Consider the following 15,187-nt stretch of genomic DNA (forward strand, 5'->3'; position numbering starts at 1 on the left):
GGGATGCTTAGCCATGGCATTTCACATGTAAGCTGTCCTGCACTTATTACGAAATCCAGCTTCTAGAAAAACAATTTTCCAGTGCAACATCTGTATATCTGTTTTACTCCTCAGCTCTAAGTACTTTCTCCAGTGTCCGTGTTTATTACACTTGAAAGCAGGTACTTTCAGCTGCCTTCAGCCTTCTTTGCCCTATTCCAGCATCTCAAATCCTATGGAAAGAGAGGTGGTATTTTAGCTTTCCAGACACAGCAAATCTCCTCGGAGATGTGGAACCACAGACATTCAAAGTGGAAGTGGGCAGAACACCAAAGCACACTGGCTCTAACAGCACTTTGCAGATAGTAAGAGCAAGTCATAAATCATCCTTCCCAAAATCTCTCAATTACAGAGTCAGCTTTAATTTGTCTGTTGCCCATCCATGCCTCAGAACAAGCTCAAGAGACCAGACACACCAAAACCTGGCATCTGTGCCGTTGTCAGAGAGATACAAAAGAAAACTAGTATTGTTAGACTGTGGCTATATCACTCACATCCGCTTGTAAAGTGGAAGTGCATGAAGTGAAAAAGAGATGGCTATGTAGTGAAACCGTTAGACCAGGAGTTAGGAGACCTGGGCTTTCATCACAATCCTACAAGAAATTCCTTCTGAATAAATTACAACCTCTCTTTGGTGTTTTTCTCTAAAAAGAAAAATTAAAATGACCATTTCTTGCAGTCAGCTGTAATTAATGACCAACTCTTTAGAGATCAAATTCATCCATGTTTATGCCAGCACTAAAGTGTTGTAACTGTAAAAGCTCACACTGAAACTGTTCTCTTAGAGATATTAAAATTTAACATTTTTATGGGCATTATTAAGACCCTTAAGTAGAGACATATAAATTGCAAATTAGGAAACTCTAGATTTTACCCATAGTGGCTTGCTGAGTTAGTAGTTTTTGCATATAGAGCACTACAGTGTACATGTACAGACACCTACACACCCTTAGTCTTACCTGTTTCGTTATATTAAGGGCAAGCGTCAGTGCTACTCCACGCACTCCATCACATTTCGTTTTGACAAGTCGGGAAGCCCAAAGCAAGAGTTATCTCACAGTGTGTGCAGTGCCTTTTTATTAAAAAAAGCATTACCTCTATTTTAGAAGTGAATGACTTACAACATACTGTATATGAAATATCTGGCAAATGATCCTTAGTCTGAATTCCCATATAACCACAACTTCTCTTTCCACATGTTACAGCAGATGCTCAAGAATGAACTAATCTTGTTTGGTAGCTAAACTTGGCTGTCTCTAGAAGAACCCCACCAGCGTCCCTCTTGTATTAAAGATTCAGGGGTTTGTGTTACCAATAAAACTCTAAAACATGACATAGAAGCTTTTATCAAAGCAGTGTCTCCAGACACCAGTCCAGGCTCTATCTGCATTGTTGCTGCTTACATTCCTACCATGAAGATCAGTCCGCCCTGTCCTCACTAACCTTTGAGGAAAGACAACTTTTGGTTTTCATCTTCCTTCCCAGACTTCTCAGTGGTGTATAAGGAATTGATTTTGCAACTGCTCTTTGCAGTCTTCATTGCATTGTTGCAACTTACTTGTAATCTATGAGCTTCTAATTTTTACCACATTTTCTCCTGTTGCTTTACCCTCCCAAATAATTTAGCCTGTTAAGAGAAAGCTGGACATCATTTTGCTTATGCTGCCTCCCTCTTTCCCTCCTGCTCAGATGCATCTGAGCTCCATGCTCCACAGGACATCACTAGCAGAGTAAGTTCTGTCAAATGATGAATGAATTCCCACATTTCAGTTTTATCTTCTCTCATTCTTGAGTCCTGGAAGGGAGTTAATAGAATCACAGATAGGTTTGTGTTGGAAGGGACCTTAAAGATCATACAGCTCCAAGTCTCCCCCCACCATTGGCAGGAATGCCACCCACTAGATCAGGTTGTTCAGGGCCCCACCCAACCTGGCCTTGGTCACTGCTAGGGATGGAACACACAGAGTTATTTAGATATTCCACCAGGATGGGACATACAGAGTTATTAAGTGATTCCTCTTCATCCCAAATGTTGAATTTTCTGAATTTCTCCCGGACAGCAATTGCTTCCTTCCTGTAAGAGCTGATAAAGCTTTCTTTTCAGTTGCTCACTTCTTACGATATGAACATCCATCAGGTTTGCCTTTAAAGAATATGATCAGTCTTCCAGAGAAAGTTCCTCCCTGAATCGCTATTAAACAATCAATATTCCTAGCTGGATGTAAGGTAACCTGTTTCTCTCTTCCCCCTCCAGTCACAAATCACCGTATTGTTTCTTTTGTTTCTGTTCTCCCCAGACCTCCTAAAATTGATCTTTACCCTTGTGGTAGGCCCGAAAAAAAATTTCAGCAAGGGGCTGTCCAATAAGTCAATGTTTTGCATGCTGCACAGTGTCAAATTCAGTATCTTCAGACTGGGTTCCTTCTCTCTACCAAGCCTCCCAGCTTCCAACTCAAGAAACAGAGCTTACATTTATCCTTTTGCTGAAATAAAACAGAGGGCAGGTAACTGCAGTAACTTGCTAGGCATCTGTACACTTAATAAAATGTAGCGTTCCCCTGGCATAGAAGGGAGCGAAATGCCCCCGGTTGCCATTTCACTGAAGTAAGCCCTGCAAACCACAGGGACTTAGAGTTCTTACACCCGATGCTTTTTGCAGTTCTTCATGGTCATGCACTAAAAGGGTGCTCATTGATTTAATAAAGCCAAGGTCTAGAGAGATCTATAAATACAAGTATTTTACCCTCATGCATTATTGCCCTGATGCCCAAGACTGAACTTCTGCTGCTTCACAGATAAATTGCTTCCTCGCTGGTTAACACCAACTTCCATTAGCAAAAGTGGTGGCAGACATATTTGGGAAGGTGACCCATGATAAAACACAGCTTTGTCTCCTTTGTTTTCCCTTTGATTTCCTTACTTGCCACATCCCACACTCTTCTTTTTCCCACCCCTCTCTACTCAAAAGAATTAATAATGTATTTGGCATATTCTTTATCAACATTACCTAAAAAGTTATCAAGGAGTCTCGAAATAATGGACTCAGCACAGGGACACACATCAACTTCAGGGGGCTCAAGATGATCTAGGTCCTGCAGTTGCCAAAATTGCCTTCTAAAAGGCAGTCTGAAACAATTCTTTACGTCTTTTATAGACTTCTAATAACATTAATAGCAATAATAGAAGAGGAGGAGAGGGTGTGTTGACATTTCAGTCCTAAAGCAGAACGCATTCTGTACATTCCGCTACTCTGTAAATTCCAAAATGTAAAACATAGAGCTTTCTAGTTATACTTTTCTTTGCATTCAACAGCAAATTAAGGTTTATGGTTTTCTTTTAAATATATCATAGGAAGTTTTATTTAGAACAACTGTATTACAATAACTCCTAATCCTTGGCCTGTCCAACTGAACTGCTCCCAAAAACATTTAACTCCGAAGCAGAATGACAAAGAAACAGAATGTTTCTTCCCAAAATGTGTACTAGCTAGCAAGATTATTAACCTCTGAATTCCCGGCACAGCAGGCAATGTGAGCCTTGGAACAAAGCACTCTGATAAAAGCATCACTTGTGCTTTCACTGTTGTCTTATTACAGCACGTCCAGTCACACTGAAGCCTTTACCTTGCACTCTTGTGGAGCTCCTCACCTACTGGTGTGTGACACTGAACGTGTGGAAGCTTGAAGCAGCAGTGTCCAAACCTTACCTTTCATACTCTTTGCTGAGCTACAAGCAAAGTCTTCTGGGTGCACCACTGACTCTGGCTGAAAACAGTTCTCCCCCCAAATTCACACAGTAAACACAGTTTCACAATCTCATATTAAAGTCATGTACAACTTTGTACCTGAGTTTTAAAGTCTAAGAAAGGATTGTCAGACCATGGATTAGGTTACTTTCCATTAGCTCAGCTCTGAGATAACCTTGTGTTACACAAAGGAAACAGAGGCACCCAAGATTTGATTATGTGAAACATTCTCCACTCTGTGCAGTTACATTTAGTACAGGTCTGAATGCTCTTACTAGCTGAAATCCAAACTTACCAGGCAAACACACATTATACAAGGGTTGTCTGTGATAAATGGTATCTGCAGAATTTCCCCTTCATTTTCACATTTTGCAACGGATCCTGAAATAGAAATAAAAATTTTAAAATACTAACGTATTTCAATTTCCCCTGATGGTTTTGGAAACTGTCCTCACCACACTCATGTTTAAGCCCTGCTCCACTCCTAGCCTTTGATTTTAAATCCTGCCTTAATTTGCCCAATTTAAGCAAGCAAGGACGTTCAGCGTTTCAGTAGGATTCCAAAGAGAACGGGAAATGACTGGCCTTTCAATGCTGCACAAACCTAGACTTTCTTTGTGCCCCAGTTATAGCAAAGAAGGACGTTTTTTCTCCTCTCAGATGACGTGTTAAGAATAACGAGTACTCCATGCAAAGCAGGATACGTCTATAACGATAGATCCAGAGCTCACTGAAATCAGCTGTCCATTACACTCCAAGAACTTGGAACAGGAGCACAGCACAACCCTAAACCAAGCATCCTTTTAACACGCAACAGCCAACTGGCAAATGAGTCAAAATTAGCAGGCTGACTGTCAGACAGAATCAAACTAGAAAACCCTTTTTGGCCCTAGTGCTGATTAGCCGGTATTCTGTCAAGTTGGAATCAGTTTTCAGAGTCTAATGGCTCTTCGCTTGCACTAGAAATTGATTCAGCCTTTCCCTCCATGCCCCAGATACCAGGAAACGTAGCTCTCGAGGGGAAGCAGGGAAAACAGGGGATTAAAAAAAAGGAACGTGAAAACGTAGAGGCGAGGGGCACGGTTACTGTGCTCACCTGCCCCAACCCACGCGGTTACACCTCCGGCCGCCCTTCCCTCGCAATGCCAGGCAGCCCCCGCTCCCGACGGCGATTCCCGGTGGCAGGTGAGCCCCGCGCCCCCGTCCCCCCGTACCTGTGAGCAGGGAGGAGGCCAGCGCCCCGGGGAGGCACAGGACGCCCAGGAGGAGGGCGGTGGCGAGCGGGGCGAGGCGCGGGGCCGCGGGCCAGCCCCCGCCGAGCCGCAGCATCGTCCCGGGGGTGCCGCTGCCCGCCTGCCGGCTGAGGGGCAGCGTCCGGGACGCGCCGTCGGGTGGCAGAGCCCGCCCACCCCCGGCACGCCCGCCCCAGCACCGACCCCCGGCGCCGGGCAGCGGCAGGGGGGTGAGGAGCAGCACGGGAGACCGCGGACCGCCGGGGAGTCCCACCCAACGGCGGCACCGGGGGAGGGGACTGTGGGTGCGGGGGAAAGCAGCTGTCAGCGCCTGCCCCTCGGCCCCGCACCCCCTCTTTCCATCACCCCCCTCCCCTGCCCGCATCCCCTCTTATACCTTCCTCTCCCTATAGTCCCTCCTCCGGCACCCCCCGGCCCCCATGCCTCCCTCCCCCCCGGCGCACACACGCACAGACAGGCTGCCAGCCCCAGACCCCGTTTCCCTGCCGGGAGATGCCCGGCCACTCCCTCCCCGGCCCCGCCGAGCACCGCCCGGCCCGGCTGCGGCGTCGGGGGGCTGCGCCCGCGGCCGCTCGGCGGGAGGGGCGGGGGAAGGGGAGAGAGAGGATCGAGGAGAAGAGGAGGAAAGCAGAAGAGGAGGAAAAGGTAAAAGAGGAGTAGCAGGGGAGGAAACGTGGATCCTGGGACAGGGCCGGGGCGGCGCAAACCCCGGTACCTGGGCAGAACGCCGCGGCGCCGGCTGCCTCTGGCGGGCTCGTCCCCAGCTCCGCAGCACGGCTCCTGTCAGTGCCCTCCGTGCCCGGGGGCTGATGTCGCCGGCCGCCAGCGAGCGGGGAGAGGGAAGGAGAGAAGGAAGGGCGGGCGGGAGGGAGCGAGGGGTCGGAGGCTGTCCACCGAGAACTCCTCGGCGGGGCTCCGCTCCCCGGCTGCCCGCCCGGCCGCTCTCGCTGCAGCCGCAGCACCAACTCCCGCAGCCGGAGCCGGACTCTCCCTCCGCGGGACCGCTGCGCCCCCCCAGAGGGGCTTCCCCTGTCCCTCCCCACCCGGCTCCGGAGCTGCCGCTCCCTCTCAGGGCGCCTGGGACTCGGCGGGGTTGGGGCTCAGCCCGCCCGAGGGGCTGGGGAGCAGCAGGGGCGCAGCGGCCGGGGCCGCGCTCTCCGTCCCGGAGCCTGGCCCACCGTGCGGGTCCCTCGGTCCGTCGCTCCCCGGTGGGCTGTAGCCTTGGCAGCTCCTCCTTAACACTTGCCATTTTGCAGGTCCACGCTTTGCTATCCCGGGTGTAAACACGGGCAAAGTTAGCAACTGACATCACCGACACCCAGCTTTTGCACTCACAGATAGACGCAAGGTCGGGATGGGATGACACTTGTGGGTTGTGGCAGGAGGTTTTTCTGTGACAGATCTCCCCGAACCTGTGTTACAAATCGATTTCCTACAAACTGTGATGTTTCACGTGGGGAAGTGAACACTCTCTGAAATAAACTAGTCTGACAACAAACTGAAAAATGTTTTCAGATTTCTACGCGTTCTTATTTCATTTCTTCTGGGGGTGCATGTGAGCTGCTGTTTCAAAAATGCTTACAGTAATGGCAAATCACATGCATGACAGGCTGATATGTACAGGACTACTTCAAATACATTTTATTTCCCAGGAGGGAAATAGATTTCCCAAGGCAAATAGATTTGCATGAGCATTTTAAGAATAAAACCCAAAAGCCAAGACCTCTGAAAGCTTACATCTTTGTTCTAAAAAACTTGTGCACCTCATTTCCAACTCAGTTTGTCACCTACCTTTAGGTACGGCACAGAAGCCCTAAAATAGCTGAAATAGCACCTATGGGAGGGACTACAGCAAACTGATACCGATCAACTTGTGGACATCCCTAGCAAAATTCCTCTCTCTGAGAAAAGAAAACCTGCTTTATTTCTCCAGTCTAAGTCTGCACAGGTTGAAGCTGCAGAGACATATAGGATAATTTAAATGCCATTAAAAGGATTTTAAATTCAAAAAAACCACAATTGAGTTACAAAACTTGCTCCATGCTGTGTAGAATACGTAAGAAAGTCGGGATATAAATGTACCCTGTTTTTTTTTTTCTTTCCTGGGAAATGTCATCTTCACATTTCCATGCATTTTAAACAGAGATGAGGTACATATTATGCACTACTCCAGAATAGATTTTCACATGTCCAAGTATTTTTTCCATTGGAAAGATGTACTGAATTTTCTGGCAAGCTGGCTTCTCTGTCTGTAATCAGTGGTAACTCTTTTTTAATTCCAGTGCAGCCATAGCCCTTCTAAAGAAACAGCTATAGGAAAAATAAATCTGCCCTAATAATTTCTTAAGTGACAACTACCACAGGAGAGTACTTATATCATTGTGTGCATCGAATCTTCTCTTTGTTCTGGTCTAAAATTCATTAAATATTAACATCACTTGGTGTGAGAAACATACAAATCACAATGAGGGCATCAAATAACAATCCAGGCATCCAAATAACAGCAGGGAACTTGTTAAAATAGTCCAAAAAATGCAAGAAGTAAGGATCTCCTTTACAAAATGAAGACAAGAGGCGACAGCAACTGAGTTAATGCCCAATCCCTGCCATAACTCATTTAGTTAAGACAAATACTTAATGAAATAATACCTAAGTCAGGGCAGTTACAAAGCAACATACACAGATTTGTTACATGATTTTCCTTTTCCTGTAGAGAAAAACACTGTGATCATCACTAAAGCACCTTCAACACGTTAATTAGGCCTAAAACTTACCTCTGAAACATCTGCAGCATGAAAACATTGCCCATGGGGTGAGCTCGCTGGGTCCATGCCTCTTTTGTGGTAGCAGCAGTGTTGGGGTGAGGAATTTGCCCATGTTCCTTGCTTGAAGCACCTGCTGAAATGGAATTCTGAGCCTCTCCATGCCGTGCCTACTCCACACTTCACTGCCTATTAGCTGCCCAGTGGAAAAGCCTGCTAAGGTTAGCAGCAACCTCTGTTGCTTCATCGATATTGATAATGGTGACATATCGCAGAGGAAGATTGCTCTCTCATTTAAATCTCATGAAGTAAAACCCAGCCTGGAAAGGAAACACACCATCTTAATCCTCCCCCACCTTAGTTTCACCCACTCAGTGCTACAGGTTTGTCTTGGCTTTTTCTCTCTCCCTTAACCTCTCTCCCAAGCCTGCCTTATCAGAGGTCAGTATCCTTTCTGGTTGTAATGCCACATTAAGAACAGTTTCAAGGTATAGGGGTTTTTTCCCTTTTGCATCCATGTTCAAAGAGGTACTCATTTTTCCAAGCAACATTCAGAGCTGTGATCGTTTTAGGAAAATCAGAGGCTCACACTGGAAACCATGTCCTGCTATCAGACATGCACAGATACTTTGTTGTATGCCAGCGGTTAAAACAGAAGTCATGTCATCAAACCACTTACCTCTTTTGTATAAGCATTACATGGTATCAGTTGTTATTGAAAGGATACATTCATTAGTTCTGTTTATTGGTCAACCTGGGCTCATCAAGCTTGCTGGAGCGGTAGGTGTTCACAATTACCACTTTGTATGGAATTCAGCTCCTTCTCCAGTGATGCTTTCCCAGTGGTGAGCCATAAAAGAATGTCATACATTGCCTGATCACCCAGCACTCACCTAAAAAGAAAAATCTTTATGGTTAACAATAGCAACAGTGAAGAACGCAGTGATCGCACAACTTTCTTCATGATTATCTGTCTTACTGGCAAGTCAAAACTGCTAGAAGGCCCATTCTTCATGGGCTAGGAAATTCTTCCAGAAGTGTTGGGAGGCACTCAACCACTATATTCATATGTATTTTCTTTTTTTTTCTGGGAGGAAACTTGCTCTTCTAGGTCTTGGACATAGGTTGTCCTTACCATGCAAGTGTGCAATCAACATGCTCCATATACATCAGCACTGCGAGTGTCCCTGCTTTTATTACCTTTATGTTGTTATACATTATCTTAACACAGCTTCATTGAATTTGTGAGCCTTCTCAGCATAAAGAAGAAAATATGACCCAGATATACACTGTGCTGAAGGCTACATAAATTGGCACAACTTGCTGTATCCAGTTCTGGCTTGCTGAACAACTATGCAGTTACAAGGTACTGAAAGTAGTTTGCATATCAGATCAAGTTTACACATTTCTATTGTTATGAACATCTTGCTAAAGACAAAGAACTCTCGATCCAGTAACTTACACCATCAAAAAGAAGGTCACACATATTTGATGTAGTTGGAGGAGGGGGTCTGATAAGCTTCAGTCCTGAACATTCTTGCAGACAGACCTGTAATTTGGGAAAGTGTTTTATTACCATGGTGCATCAGCACACAATTGGGAAGCTCAGGAGTAAGTCACAGGATTGTGGTGAAGATACGGCACTTGCCTGCAGGTGAGCAGATGGGACTTTACTGTTCATCCTTCAGTACTGAGCCAGGCTGCAGCCTTTCAAATTCTTACGTATCTTCATTTATTTCAGTGTTTAATCATGTTTTAAAGTTAAGAGTATCCACTAGTGAGAGCAAATGGTATTTCCTGCACAGCCACTTTTCCTCTAGGAGATAATGTTAAAAAACCTCAAGACTGGCGTGATTGTGCCAGTCTCCTGACAAAGCTCCCCTACTGCAAAATATTCAGAAAACTTAAATGGGTGTAAATGAGGTCTGGAGACCACACCAAGAGGTTTTAAAACTGTGAGAGGATTAAAAAATGACATATGGTCAAAGTCTTTAAATAAAAGGAAAGTACAAGAAAATATCTAAAAGTTACAGTGAGACTTACTTGAATAAATGTTTATAAATTTTATCAAACAAGTCATCATTTTGACAGTTTTCCATAAACCCCTGGAACTTGCAAAGCATTTAATTTATTTGTGGCAAGATAAAGATAATGAGTAACATTTTAAAAGTTTATTAACATAGAATGTCCTGGCACAGTCATACTTACATATTTCTATTGTTTAAGTTATATTTTCTCAGAACCCAAAAAAGTCTTACAAAAGTGAGCTTCTCATTGCAAAAGCTTAAAAATTATCCTCATCATCTGTATTCATAGAAAAGCAAACGAAACAAACAGCATAAACTAAACTGAATACAAATGCCAACAGTACCTCAAACTGAAAAATACTTGCATGCAGCAGAAAATATGGATCCAATATGGAGACAATAGGCTGCTGCAATAGTCCATATCAAATATGCTAAAACAACAACAAAAGAAGTAAACTATAAGAGAAATGCTGATGCCATCTTAATGATGAGATTCCCAGAAGAAGCAATTCCAGAGGCCACAGGCCAAGCAAACAGAGTAAAGCAGTATATGCTGGTACTCCTTTCTGTTACTTCATTGCTGTAAATAGCTTGCCTTTCAGAGAGAATAAAAATTATTTTGTGGGGGTTTTTTTTGTGTTACGTTTACCCTTGAACATCTGCTGTGTCTGATAAAGGATAAGAGCTAATGAAATCACATGAAGAGTGACATATATGAGGTGCTTCTTTGTTTTCAATTTGTGAGACAAACCAAACCTTGCTTTTTGCCTGGCTGCTGTACAGCCTGATAAGTGCAACCAACAAGGAGTACTCAAGCATTCTGTAAAATGGAAGATTGACTGATTGATTGATTAACTGCACATGAAGATGGACCCTTTCTGTACTAGAGAGAGATTATTTATCCTACCCCCTGCCCCCACAAAAGACAAGATATGCTTATTGTGACAGAAGATGGTTCCTACCAGCCAGGATACAGTTGAAAAGCAGCTGCCTCTACACTGCACAGAAAGGCAAAGGATTGCACTTTTGCTAAAAGACAAGTTTCCACGGCATGCATCGTATAAGATCCCCACTTCACTGACAGAGAGTGTACCCCGGGAGTTCATTCCTCCTAATGCTCNTTTTTTTTTTTTTTTGAACAAAAACTTAAAGGCTTAAAAACTGGGAGGTGAGGCTTGAGGAACGAAACATCATATCGACTCGGAGCCTCCTCTCCTTCAGACGGGTGCCCTCACCCACACCGAAAACGAGCGAGAGGAGACTCGAGGCCATTGATTTTTAAGTCGCCTGCAATAAAAAGTTACCGCCCGCCGCTGGAGGCGGTCGGGGAGGATCAGCTCCCGGGCGGGGCGGCTGCCGGCAGGTGGCAGCGTTGGGAGCCCGGAGCGCCGCGGCCACGGCGCGGGATGAGCCGGAGCCGCTTCCACGGTTAACCTGGGGCCGCAGAGCCGCCTACAGAAATCTAATCTGATATGTCCTCATGCCTTGCTCCTTCCTTCCTACTCCAGCGAAATGCTCTCCCAGTTTGTGCTCAGAACGCCGTTTTTCCCCTTTCACTAGTCTGGCTTTGTAGGGCGTTCACTTTTACTGTCCCTGCAATTAGTAAAATGTTATCTTATCTGGAAACAAGGCAGTTTTACAAAGAACCCCTATTTGTTGTTATTTGCCAGATACAAAGATTAAGCAATTTACTGATTACTTTTTTCTTCAGTAAATTGGCTATACAGCATTACAGCTGGTGTAAGAAAGAAATCCTCCCCACTATTTCTTCTTGGCTTCCGATTTAGGGGAAGCACACTCAATTAAACATTAATACCTGATCTGTCCTACTGACTGACAGTACCACACATATAGAGAGCAATGATCTGACAATCATAAGCAGTCTTGTAAAGCTCCATCCATCAGGATATGTTCAGATAACACACCTGTGCAAACTGGGGTAATCCTGCACTGGTCTGTTGAAACTTCTGCTAGTTATGCAGTTTCACAATGAGTATTATAGCCATTATTAAAGAAGCAATACTACAAGATTTAATAATTATACGGAATTGCCCACCACTCTGAATGATTAATTAAACCCTGGATATCCTGCATGTGCTTAACCCAAGTAGACAGGAGTACACACAGACCCAAAAAAAAACCCAGAGCAGAAATTCATTAAAAACCCATCTCGTTTTGCTACCGATTCACGCAGGTCAGATTAATGTCAGACCTTCACAAAAAAGAAAACACAGAGCCACTTGGGCAAGAGGAAAAAAAAAATGCACTTCCAGACGGCAGTATAATTCATCTACCTGCCTCTCAGCTATCTAAGGCTCTTTCAGAAGGAGATGAGAGTAATATTAAATGTGCCAGAGGTGGGCTTTTAGTGTCATTAGACAAATCTGCAGGGAGTTTCTGCCAAATCCCCAAGTTGTCTGACAGTAGCATACTTCCAAATACATCATTTAGAAGCATGAGGTGAACAGAGACACGGAATAGTATTTACTTTGGGAAAGTATCAGTCACATGTCTTGAATATATTAGCAGGTTAAACCCAGGAGAGTCAGCTGAATTACTTGTGACCAAAGAAAACAATTAATCAACAGTTTTAAGGCTTCCCAGAATTTTAAATAAGTATTTACATTTGGTGTATGCTATTTACTTTAGGTATCTTTAAACCTAGACTCTGAAGTCTCAAGGTGATGGCTGGTGGGTATTCCAACATACAAAACAACATCTTGTGAGAAACTGGTTGGTAATAAACTATTTTCACATAGAACCGAATTTGTGTCTTAAGGGATTTGGGGTTTATTTAGGTGAACAAAAAACAACCTTTTTACCAAGTCATTTAAAATTCTAATTGGTTTCAATATTTTTAAATATTATTTTAGTGTTGATCAAATTGTCTTTAGTATTCTTATGTTTGGATTAAGTCAGTCTGTATGGCTGTAGCGTAGCTTGTATCTGTATGAAAGTCAGATAGTAAATAAGAGAGCTATTAATAAACAACGAGAAGATTATGGTGCTGGAAGTATTTTGCAAACTGCTCATCATGCTAATAGACCACATAATTTAGGTCTTTTCCCTGGAAACATTCACTCATCAGAGTAGTCCCAAGAAGAACACGGTCAGTAAGAACAATCACTTTATGGGCAAAAAGTCCTCTCCTGTTGACACTTGTCACAGCAGGTTCCCAGAGGAAGCCAGGATAACTCCCTTCAAAAGCAGAGGACTACAGCATCAGGGCTACCTGTGTTCAAGGTTCACTTTGTGTTGCATGACCCAACAAACAGGCCTCTTCTTCCATAGGGGTTGCATCTCCTGGTGCTCCTAAGAGTAGGAATTTGGGTCCATAGCCTTCTAAAAGTGGCAGCACTGAGTGCTGTGCACACAGCCAGCCATATCTCTAGCCTGGGGGTATGTGATTGTGGTCCAGAAGCAATCCAGGACACCCCATCCCATTTGGATACCCTCGCATTCCAACTGGCAACAGACCTAAATTAATCCACAAACTCAGCTAATCAGCTGGGGTCTCCCAGGCTTCCGTGGGAGGCAGTGGTTTCACGGAAACTAGACAGAAAGAAACTAGACCGAAAGAAAGTCCAACTGGAAAACTTTGGAAACAAGTTGTGAGGCTGCCCTGTACTTACAGACCATGCCAAGCAAGCTGTGTGACTTGGCTGCCCACTGGCAACAGCTTGGATGGCTTGTGTGGGACACGCACAGCATGGAGCAAGGTGAAGACTCCAACTTTTCCCCAAGTGATCACCCAGCTTCTTAACTTCCACAAGTACTTTCTTAGATTGACTTTTTTTGAAGTTTGTGTTTATACCTTCATAAATGTTCACATGAAGAAAGAAAAATATCAAATAATAAATTACAGAACTGAGGGGTTTGCTGTCCCACAATGGAGCTGCTTTCAGTTCTGCTGTGCAAGCAGTAATGAAAACAACTGCACTTCTTAAAGATAATTTCTGTTTGTCTTTACTGAAAAGAAAAAGGTCAACCCTACTATCCAAATGATGATGAACTGACATATGAGCATTCCACAAAATGACAGTACAAGCCATCTATTAGAGAAAGTAATATTGTGAGCACTAGCCAGCACAGCACTCACAACAGTTCCATGCTTTGCTTTTGGGTCCACTCCAACTGGATGAATAGACAGCAAATTCCCAAAATGCAAGAATTTTGCTGCTACGAAGCACTCTGAGGACAACAATCAAGCCTCAGCTTTGTAATGATAGGATTGCAAAAAATGGCCATTTAATTTAAAATAGTCTCTGTGGTTTGAAAAGCTGTTTCTGCATTGCACACAGAGGATAAAATACGCATGCTTTCACAGGCTTTCAGCTGCTGGCCCAAGTGCAGAAAAGGATTAAGGCAACACAGTTTGAATTTACATGATGCAAACTAGAAGAATCAGGAAGAAAAGATGGCTCTGAAAGCTATGCTTTGTTTTGTCCTAGAAGGGGTGTAATGCAAATTATTTTTTTCATAGCTAGCAGGACCCAGCCAGACTGCAAAGGTATGGGCATGGCAGCAGCCAAACAATAGCTCTATTCTCCCACACCAAACTCTCCAAACCCGGAGTCTCACTTTCTGGGTTCCCAGACCTAGCACAGGCTTTGAGTTTAATCATAATACATAAAAATGAGCGCAATCTGAATTATTGGTTAGTTTTGGTAATGCAGGCCTTACTGAGGGAAAGCACAGGGACTGAGTCAAGCCTAGCAGAGAGTGTGGTACATTAACCCAAAGATATTCCCATAGGCACACAGTGAAGATGAAGAAAGATGTTGAAGACCATAAGGAGATGCAAAAAACCCTCTTATACCAGTTTATGAGTATTTTCTAAGCACTACCTGGTGCTATAGTTTATGAAGGGTGGAAAGTGCATAAAGAGGAGCCAGAATACACCTCTGACATGAGCCAGGCAAAGGTATGGAGACAGAGGAATCTGTGATGCTGGAGAAGGAAATTTATCCCTGAGAAGTAAAGCTGAACATCCCTAATTCTGCTCTGTTCAGGAGCACAAAGGAGCCTGTGCTTGTGTGGGAAGACGGAAGGGCTAGTGCACGGCTCTGTAGCTGCCCAGGCACACTGTCAGAGCCTTGACTATCCCAGTTTTGGTTCATCATTGCCGAGAATAAAACCCACAATCTTTTCACCAGAGAAGCCACATGACTAACAGTCTTGCCTCCAGCAACGACAAAGTAGGCACAAAAACTTAGGAAGGAGAAGGGCACTCCTTTTGCTTATACCCTCTGGCTGGATTTTTTTCTGAACAAGAATGTCCTTTGGCCACTTTGGTGAGTAAGTTTACCATTATGGAAACTGCTCCACCACACCCGCAGGATGGTGAATCAGTGAGAGTTA

At 44.3% G+C, this 15,187-nt stretch overlaps 1 protein-coding gene across 1 annotated transcript in view; it reads right to left on the reverse strand.

Annotated features, from left to right (window-relative positions):
• BMPER (BMP binding endothelial regulator) overlaps window positions 1-5,586 on the reverse strand; it is a 150,313-nt gene extending 144,727 nt beyond the window's left edge. The window contains 4 exon segments of the mRNA XM_027892182.1: window positions 4,080-4,165; window positions 4,999-5,122; window positions 5,124-5,260; window positions 5,263-5,586. Of these exon segments, the coding sequence (XP_027747983.1) occupies window positions 4,080-4,165; window positions 4,999-5,122; window positions 5,124-5,260; window positions 5,263-5,401 (486 nt within the window). The 5' untranslated portion in view covers window positions 5,402-5,586.
• Between the last annotated feature and the right edge of the window lie 9,601 nt (window positions 5,587-15,187).

This window comes from Empidonax traillii, unplaced genomic scaffold (genome assembly GCF_003031625.1).
Source record: "Empidonax traillii isolate 1590-97213 ecotype Southwest subspecies unplaced genomic scaffold, ASM303162v1 scaffold14:size4059594, whole genome shotgun sequence".
Taxonomy (NCBI): domain Eukaryota; kingdom Metazoa; phylum Chordata; class Aves; order Passeriformes; family Tyrannidae; genus Empidonax; species Empidonax traillii.